We start from the raw sequence: 9,362 nt of genomic DNA on the forward strand, positions 1-9,362 counted from the left end.
CGGCCGTTTGTCTCTAAACGATCAGCAGCAAACGATACAAGCTGATCAGGTTTCAGGTCTGACAGATGAAAAGCAGCTCGGAGATAAAAACACAAACGAACCGCCCAAAATATTAAATTGTTTTGTTTTTTGTTTTCCCATTTCAACCTTTATTGTCTTTTCCCTCAGCTTTTTCTTTGAAGTGTTCCTGCCTGCTCGCTCCAGCTAAACCTGTTTCCATTAAAGGCTGTAATATCTACAATTGGATCTCATCCATCCAATATGAAACATAATCCAATAACAGACAGATTCACCTTAATGAATCAAGTTATGTGGCCCAATCAAATAGAAACGGATTCCCTTCAAACCCATCTGTGTGATACACATCAAACCGGCTGCTTTAATGCTTTTACCACCAAACCTGCAGGACATGTGCACACAGAACTATATTAAAAATTGTTGAATTTTCCAGGATAATGTGGGTTTGAGTTTTACTTTAATAGCCCAAACAAAAATAAATGAAGCAAATACAGCGGTTAACTTGATCGAAATCATAAATTGGGCTAATTCTACGGTGACCAATCAGCTCCATGAGCCATGATGTCATCAAGTATCAAACGGCATCTACAAATAACATTTACTGTTTCACTTTGTGTATAATCATCACATTCTAACACTACACAGAGAAAACCCAGTTGAAAGCTTCTGTCTTTCCCTTGGACTAAAAATCACCAAAGACTTAAACCAAAGCCTTGAAGCAACATGTGACGTTTGGATGCTGGTATTTGTCACTACTATGTCACGACGTGGAGTTCATTATTTGCATGTGACATTATCTTGTTACTGTTACAGTGTCTGATGAGCAAAGCAGCTGCAGTTTGCATCGCTCCCTCTCTGTCGTCTACTGTCAGCTCTCTCGCCCCTCGCTGTCTTCACCTCCCTCCTCCGTCTCTTCCAGGAACTGGTCTGGATCGGGTTCCTGCGGATCAATGGAGATCTGGGTCCGCACCGTTTACGTTATCGTTGCCAGTATTAATGCTCTTTTAATCTGCTCGGGATTACAGCCATCGATCCACGTCGTCCAAGCCCAAAACTGCCGCTCACACACACACACACACACACATACACACACACGCAGAGAGACAATCCCATCGACAGGAAAACAACAACATGATCAGGAAGGACAACAAGCTGAATGTGAGTCTGCTTCCTTGTTTGTGTTTGGCCTCAGTTATCTGATCGTCACAGTATTGATTGGTTATAGACACACACCAGCACATTTGCATAAGGCCACTGTTACCAAAATAAAATGTCATGATCCTTCGCAGAGTATTTATTCCATCCCTTCTGAATATGACACGCACACATACCTATAGATATAAAGATTTGTAATCCTTTCTTTCTTTCTGAGCGATTCCTCCCTTTACTTCACCGCTGCCTGTGTCCTGATGCGTCCAGTCCCCCGACATTGTTCATTATGCCGGCGGACAGAGTTATTTCAGCCGCACTGTGACACCACTACTAATTAACCTGGAGGGAGCCACAGACAGCAGGAGGACGGAGACAAAGGGGGGATTGTGGAAAATGAGCAAGAGAAGAAACCCCAGTAGACAAAGACGTAAAATCCACAGGAAGCAAATAAAAAAAAGAAAAGTTATGAGGATCAGTTTACTGCGTCACTAAAACGTCCCCGATTCAAACCAGACTCAAATCCAGACTTTCCTCGTCCACCTGCCTTCGACGTCCATGACACTTCTGAAGGACTCAAAACTAATTGGACCCAAGCTTGAACACAAACTGGACCAGAATGCGTTTTTAGAAGTCATCCCGGGCCTGATATGAGCCTATGAGCATGCATTTGCTTCCTGTCCTCTCGGCTGCAGCCCGTAATTACGTGCGTGTGCGCCTCTGATTGTGCGAGCGTGTTCTCCCAGCGCTCTGCCTCAACGAGCTCCGAGTCCAGGTGTCACGTTTGATTTGACCGCTGCAATACAGCAGCGACAGGACCATTTTCTCCTCTGAACCCAAGCCACTCAGTCGACCCGAAAACCCTTCCACCGCTCCAGCGGCACCGGTGCCAAAATTGGTGTGGACAATCTTAACAAAAAATCACTACCCGGGTCATGTGATATTCTTATTGGGGGCTACAGAGAAGGTTGTGGAGACTCTGAACACACGGCTAATGTTGATGAGAGGCTGCTGGATGTGTGTTTGTCATGCAGGTGTGATGTACGTTCAGGTTTTAGGTCACAAATACCCTCCTTTTTGTGGAAACATAGAATTTCATGTGCGTTTTAACACTAAATTATTATTGATATCATTTGGAGATGCATTCAGGGTTCCAGGGACATTCTAGTTTTCCCACGGTGGATTTTCAAGCGGCACATTTCTCTATGACGCCTCTAAATTCGACACAATATCCAGTAAATCAGCCCTTTGTCGCCGCTCGCTTTGTGTTTGCACAGCGACACTGCTGCCGTCGTTAGCAGCCTCACGCTGCTCCGGAGCGTCCGCGAACGCCACGCGGCGGAGCCGTTCCGCAGTGTGCGTCGCCAAAACAACATCCCGCGACAAAGACGCCACACTCCCGTGACCCGAGTCCGTCTGTTAGAGCTCAGCTTCCCGTGGAGCTCCACAGCTACTGTCATGTCTCAGCTTCCAGCCTCCAGGACGGCGATAACAGGTTCTGTCAAATGTTCTCACGCTGACACGCAAACAAACATCAAAAGTCTGCTCTCAGCAGCCTGAAATCCATTATTACAGATCGATAGCAGCCTGTGAATATGCAGGAGAGTAGAACATAAACCCTGAAAACAGACGTAAACTGTGTTCCCACAGTCTGGACCTGTAGGAACAAACACACACACACACAGACACACACCACACACACTGCTGTTAACTGCTGGTAATCTGTGCCATAAGGCAGAGTCCTGCTCATTAATAATGCACTGAATGTCTGCATGCAGCAGGATGTGTAAAGTGGAAAATATTTAGGTGCAGTCATTCAGAATTTCAGCACAATTTGACTCTAAGTGGACACTTATGGATTCCAGTGATACTCTGTGTTAGAGGTAGGATTGTGACGTGACGGATTTTTCAATAGGATTAAAATGTTAAATGTCTTTAGGAAATGATGAGCTGATGGTAACTGAGCAGCTACGCAGAACGAATGAGTCTCCTTTAAGCAGCGTGTCTGAGTGGTAAGTTCAATGCGATTGTTGGTATTTGTACTCAGCTTTTGGCGAGTTGCTCTCTTCTATCGCTGAGTCGAGCATCGCTTTCTTTTCATCCATAATTCACTGGAGGCAGTGTCCTCCAACCAAACAATGGAGTCCTCCTCCTCTCTCTCTCTCTCCCTCTCCCACCCTCCCTCCATTTTGCCTGGTTAACCCGATTGCGAGGTGAAGAAGAAGTGAAGTGAGCAGGCTGAGGCGGGTCACGCCGAGATTCCCATCAATAATTCATTGGGCCGCTGCTGCCTCTGCTCTTGTGTTCAATTCCCCCGACGATCACATAATACCTCCCCCCAAAAGGGAGCGAGAGAAAGAAAGACCGAAAGGAGGAAAAAAGATGCTTCAGAAAGATCCTTAGACGCATCCTGGAAGACTTGTTGTTCATTTATTGTACCACAGGATGCTAATAGGATTGATTGACCCAATGTTACCTCCATAAATACTGGCTACAGTTATTGTTTCACAGGAAGGTAAATCATGATCATTATTTAGGAACCTGGTTGGTCCCTTTGAGTTTCACATTGAGCTGATACAGTAGATGTTGGAACCAGACTCCTAAGACGTCTACTCTCTGGCTTGTTCCAGGAATTTGTAGACCTGAAACCCAAAGCTCAGTCTGGAGCCCGAGCTCAGATGACCTCCCGCTCGTCGTCATTACACTGAATGTGATTTGTGGTTGTTTCATAAACGTGGCTGGTTGAATCACTGCAAACTCAGAATCAGTGCTCAGGTTCTGAACCTCCAAAGATTAAAAAACACAAAACCCCGGTTATAAAAGTCCCCAGGGCACAGGTTGTGCAGCATTTTCATACATTTTTATCCTCATTGAACTTAAAAACTTTTGGGACACTGAGCAGAGGGAACATCAAGTGTGTAACATAACAACCAACTCAGCAGGATCAAAAACCTCCAAATAACCTTGTCTTCACTTCTCTCCTTCCTTTCTCCCCTCTTCGTGGAGCTGCTCTGTCCCTCATCTCTGACCATATCAGGGTCAGGGGAATATTTGCTCCTTCTATTGTCTCGGTGTTGTGGATCTGACCTTTGACCTCATCTCTATCGGTTGCTTGTAGCATTGTTATTCTAGAAATTGAAGCTCCTGCTGTTTCTGTGGTCGTTTGACGTCACAATGGACGGGGCGTTATGTTATACCTTAAATTAAATTCAATTTGTTTCATGAAAATATAAAAAACAAAACACTGAAAACGGCTAAAAAAGCAAAGCTCACATAGTCTCACATTGGTAAATGCTGTGTTTACCCTCTGGAACCTCATGTAAACAAGTCGACCCATTGGCAGCTGAGAGCTCGAGACCCTGATGAGGACGAGGCGGTGGAAGATGAGCGACTGAAATTCCCATGCAACGCAGAAAATATGATAACGTACATGTAAAGCACCAGTAGTTTGTCGCAGTTATTAAAGCTCCACACTGCAACTGGAAGCCAATAACCACATCACAAAATTATAATATTCAAAAGATACAACAAAGCCTTAATTTTATGTAAATAATAAAGAGTGAAATACAATAATACTAATACTAATATTGTATAATATGTCTGTATAAAACAATACAGAACAATTTGGTTATATACTAACAATTAGTTAATTCAGCATAACATGATGCCTGGCTTTGATAGAGTAAATATAACTAACAGCTGGTAAACAAATGGTTAAAAAAGCTTTTTTTGACCAATTGAATGTTGCCCCAGTTGCCTGTTTGTTTGCAGTAAATAATATGTTCATAGTTTATCTTATCTTAACTCTATTTTCCCAGAACAGGCATAAATGTCATAAAGAACGCGTTCCACGGCAAAGGGTGGCGTCGTTCCGCCCCTGGTGTAACTAAATGGCCAGCAATGTCCAGTTGAAATGATAATTTTCAGGTTTGATCCGCGTAAACGAGAACCAGAATCTCACACGCAGACCCGGCGACAGCTCTGCCATCAGAGGGAAGCTCACAGTACGGCAGGAGGCTGTTCAGTGTCTGAACGCTGACATTTCACTACACACAGGGGAGAGCGGATCACATGGACGCTCCCCCGCTCTCCTCCAGCTCCACCCTCCATCCATCGTCACTAGTGTCGTTTCCTATTAACCTGTATCATCGAATATCGACCCCAAAAATCAAAGAACCAATAATTAGATAACAGTGAGGCAAAGATAACCTCCTCCGCACAGGAATGTGCACAAATTCTAAATATGAAGATCTGAGCATGGACCAAAGCGCCCAATTCAGTCTAAGCTGCTCAAATACAAACCAATCAGTCTGAGAAGCAGCTCACACGTCACACGTCGGCACACAAACGGTAACACAACCCTCTGATCAGTCTTTAAATTTGTATTCAGCAAAATCCCTTCAGCCACTTTGAAGCAAATAGCATTTCTGCCATCAATCATTCCTCCTCTGCCTCATTTCAGATACACCCATAATAAATCTCAGAACAAAGAACACTGAACACATGTTACACACAGTCATCGCCACGAAACACAGGAGCCAAGAACCCTGGGACGTATTTAAATCATGTGTTTACAACTTAAATCACCCCCACAAACACAGCATTGAAACTGTTTGGTGTATATAATGTTATGCTTATAGGAATAAATACGCTGGTGTATCAGTGTTACTGTGTTAGTGTCAAAAATGACCAATAAAAGAAACTAAATTTAAACATTGTCATAGTTCGCAGAGTAACTATATGTCCATTTTCAGTGGTGAAAAAAACTTGATTAACATATTTTAGACATCAAAACTGATTTATACTTTTCGATCAAGTCATTTGTATAATTACAATATAATTATTATCTATAGTTTAGAATAACTAATTAGCTGTTTGCATGACACAACTGTGAATTTCACAGCTGTGCCCCTTTTATTAATGCTTTTCTTAGTTTGATTTTAGCTATGTTATTTAGTGTACATTTTTAACACAAATGTGTTAAATATATGTAACAATTATATAATTACACAAAGTGTACAAAGTGTGTGAAAATAGCACAGTGGAATATGACACTGTATAATGAAAGGCCAGGCTGCCTGCTACACCATGGAGTGTAAATACATTTTTGTATATATTTTCAAATATGTGCCAATAATTTTTAAAGGATTTCATGTGATTTGTAATATCAATAGATTTCTACGCTCCATCAAACATCAGAAATATTGAGCTGAATTTAACACTTGAAATTTAACAAAAAAAATAAATTCTCAATGTACCACTCATAATTTCTCGTTTTTTTTCTTTAGCAGCTTTACTAATAAATTGTGGCTTCAGTAAAATCCCAGTTGAGCCTGACCAGCCTGAACTGAGGACACGTTTTAAAACCCCAATCAAATGTTAGAGTGCTGGAATCGCGCTGTCAATAGAGGCCGATGATGACCCCCACCTACTGCCTCCAGCCTCCACCTCTTTTATCGCAATGTTAACTTGTTTTTTGACCATTTGGCCTTTACCTTTTTTACAAATTTGGCCATTCTAATTGGATTTTCCTAAAATGACAGCTTCCCAAATGAAAAACACCTCAAAATAGACTCAGCACAAACCAATCGCAGCCAGCGTGATCGCAGCATAGCCTCCGTTTGGCTGCGGCCGCTGCCGTTCACCTGCAGACAATGGAGGCTCTCTGGGACGCGGAGCAGGTTCCTCACTAGAGGGGGCACCGGACCCACGGATTCCACAGACCTTTGTGCTAGTGTCACTGTCTGCGATCACTTCAAGCTCCTCCAAAGCTGAACCCTCACACCTCCGACTCTGTCACTGTGCCACCACACTAATGCCAGCAATAACATCATCGATGACACCAGCGGATACTCACCCAATAAATCACCGCTTTATTCTTAGATACATTCTAAAACACATTTGTTTTCACTTTAACCGATTTTCTAATGTTTCTATTTATTTTCCCATTTTTCCCTAACGCTATTGTTATTAAATTGCTCATCTCACCTCTGAGCGCTGCCCGCGTGCTCTTACTTTGCCTCAAAACAAAACAGCTGTTTAGTAAAAGTCTGCGGTTTCCAGCACGAGACTCAACTGTGAGCGCCCAGCGCGCAGAGAGGCAGGGGAGCTGTTGGAGGGAAATCCCATGACCTTGTCATTCCCATCGATCCCCTTTTGTTATTGATCAATAATGGTAATCATAATACCAGCGCTTCTAAATACATTTTATTTATCTACATTGGAGTCCGGTGCTGCAGCCAAAACACCGCCGTCAACACATGGGAAGTCAAACGCGTCGGTGGTGAACTCATTTTTTGTTTTACATTATACTGGACTTATTGAAATGATTTTTTTTGCCTGGCTCACGAGACAAAACAGCATGAAACCCCCGGTGCCCCGGGCTGTGATTAGTCGGCTCCTACCTGCCAGTCTGAGGGCCGACATCCGCTGGAACTCGGGCTCCTGCAGCCACTTCCACATCCTCCTGAAGGTCTCCCGGCCTGATTTTAGTTTACTCCAGGGTTTGGGGTTCCTCAGCAGGTCTGACAGGGTCCCCTGGGAGCGGCACAGCACCCTCTGGGCAAAGATGGCCTGCGGGATGCTGTACCTCTTCAGCTCCGCCGTGATCCTCTGCGCAACCTCTTTGGTGTTGATTTCCTCCAGCTGCCCCGGACCGTTCCCCCCCTGCGTCCCCGAGGAGGAGGGCGGTCTTTCCCGGGTGGAGGCCAGCACGGGCCCGTGGGTGGGAGACTGGAGGTGGGGGTGGGGGTGGTGACCCGCGGCGGAGGCGGCCGGGTGTCCCGGGTGGTGCATGCCGTTGAGGTGCGGCATCATCCCGGTGGCCGGACCGCCGAGGCCCCGGTGCTGGTGGTGGTCCCCTCTGGCCAGCATGGAGGCGGTGTGGTGCGCTTCGAAGTTCAGCATCTTGTCGTGACCTCCGTGCGCCGTCGTGCCGTAATTGTGGAGACCCTGCTGGGTGTTGTGTATGGAGCCCAGGCCGTTGCCCAGGACCGGGGAGAGGCTCTGACCCATCCCGGACATGTGATCTTTGTGATAGGGGCTGTAGATGTTATTCATGCCCGGAAGCCCCCGCTCGTCCCGCATCAGGGTGAAGCTCCCGCTCACGTTCCCGGAGAGCCGCTGGTGGTGGTGGTGATGGTGGTGATGGTGAAACTTGTCCGACACGGTGGAGATGGGCGGCAGCGGCTGCAGCGGGGTCAGGGTGGTGTAGGTGCCGCTCATCCCCATCCCGGGAGAGGACGTGTCGCACGGCACGCTCATGGCGTGGTGCAGCGGCAGCGACAGCTCCGGCCGGTACTCCCCGCTGCCGTCCAGTATCGTGGCCATGCCGGACACCATGGCCGAGCGCGACGACGCGGCGGCGGCAGCCAGGTCCTGGTGGATCCGCAGGGTGGACGCCGCCGCCGCCGCCGCCGCCGCCGCCGCTCCGTGTCCCCCCGCCACGGCGGAGCCCCCGCGGCCGTGGTGCGGGCTGTGGCCGCTCATCAGCTCCGCATCAGGGGCCACGGAGCTCACCGCCACCCCGCCGTGCAGGCTGCCGATGCCGTCCATTGTCATGTCCGTGTTCATGGCGTAAGCGTCCAGGTCCTTGGCCAGGCATCGATAGGCGTTAGTGTAGGCAGTCTTCATTCATCTGTCCTCAGTCCATCAGGTCGAGCGGAATCGTCTCTCCTTCTTCTCCTCCTCGCTCCCGCTGCGTCTCCCTGATGCGCCGGGATGGGTCAGTAGCCGTATTCCCCGTGTCGCCTCGCTGCCTCGCGCGTGTCCTCGTCCCCCAGCGGCCTCTCCGGCTCGGTGCCTTTGTGTGCTGTCCCCGGGATCCGCGCATAAACCGTGTTTTGATCGGGACCGTGCGGGCCTGCGCAGAGCCACCCCCACATCAAGCCTTCTCCTCCTCCTGCGTTACTCTGCTCCTCACGCGGGAGCTGTCCGCGGTCCCCTAGCCGTGCCGCTCAACCCAACGTGCTGAGGGCGGAGGAGGGGGAAGGCGCGCGCCCCGCCGGAGGGGCGCGGCCGGCGTGATTGAAGACGCGAGGGGCCAATCGGAGGAAGGAGCGACGGTGCGGAGGGCGCGGCGCCGCGGGGAGCTGTTCAATCAGCGCCTTTGACGGATGGAACGAGCTGCCTGAGTGGGAGCCGAGCGAAACGAAGCTTTTCTGCAAAGACCTCTTCATTAAATATTACTTTGGGGA

The 9,362-nt window shown here is 47.6% G+C and overlaps 1 protein-coding gene across 1 annotated transcript in view; it reads right to left on the reverse strand.

Annotated features, from left to right (window-relative positions):
* The window catches only part of onecut2 (one cut homeobox 2), a 17,514-nt gene extending 8,390 nt beyond the window's left edge, over window positions 1-9,124 (reverse strand). The window contains exon 1 of the mRNA XM_029169901.3: window positions 7,572-9,124. Coding sequence (XP_029025734.1) covers window positions 7,572-8,799 — 1,228 coding nt within the window. The 5' untranslated portion in view covers window positions 8,800-9,124. The remainder of the gene's footprint in view (window positions 1-7,571) is intronic.
* Window positions 9,125-9,362: the final 238 nt, after the last annotated feature.

This window comes from Betta splendens, chromosome 12 (genome assembly GCF_900634795.4).
Source record: "Betta splendens chromosome 12, fBetSpl5.4, whole genome shotgun sequence".
In the NCBI taxonomy this organism is placed as follows: Eukaryota; Metazoa; Chordata; class Actinopteri; order Anabantiformes; family Osphronemidae; genus Betta; species Betta splendens.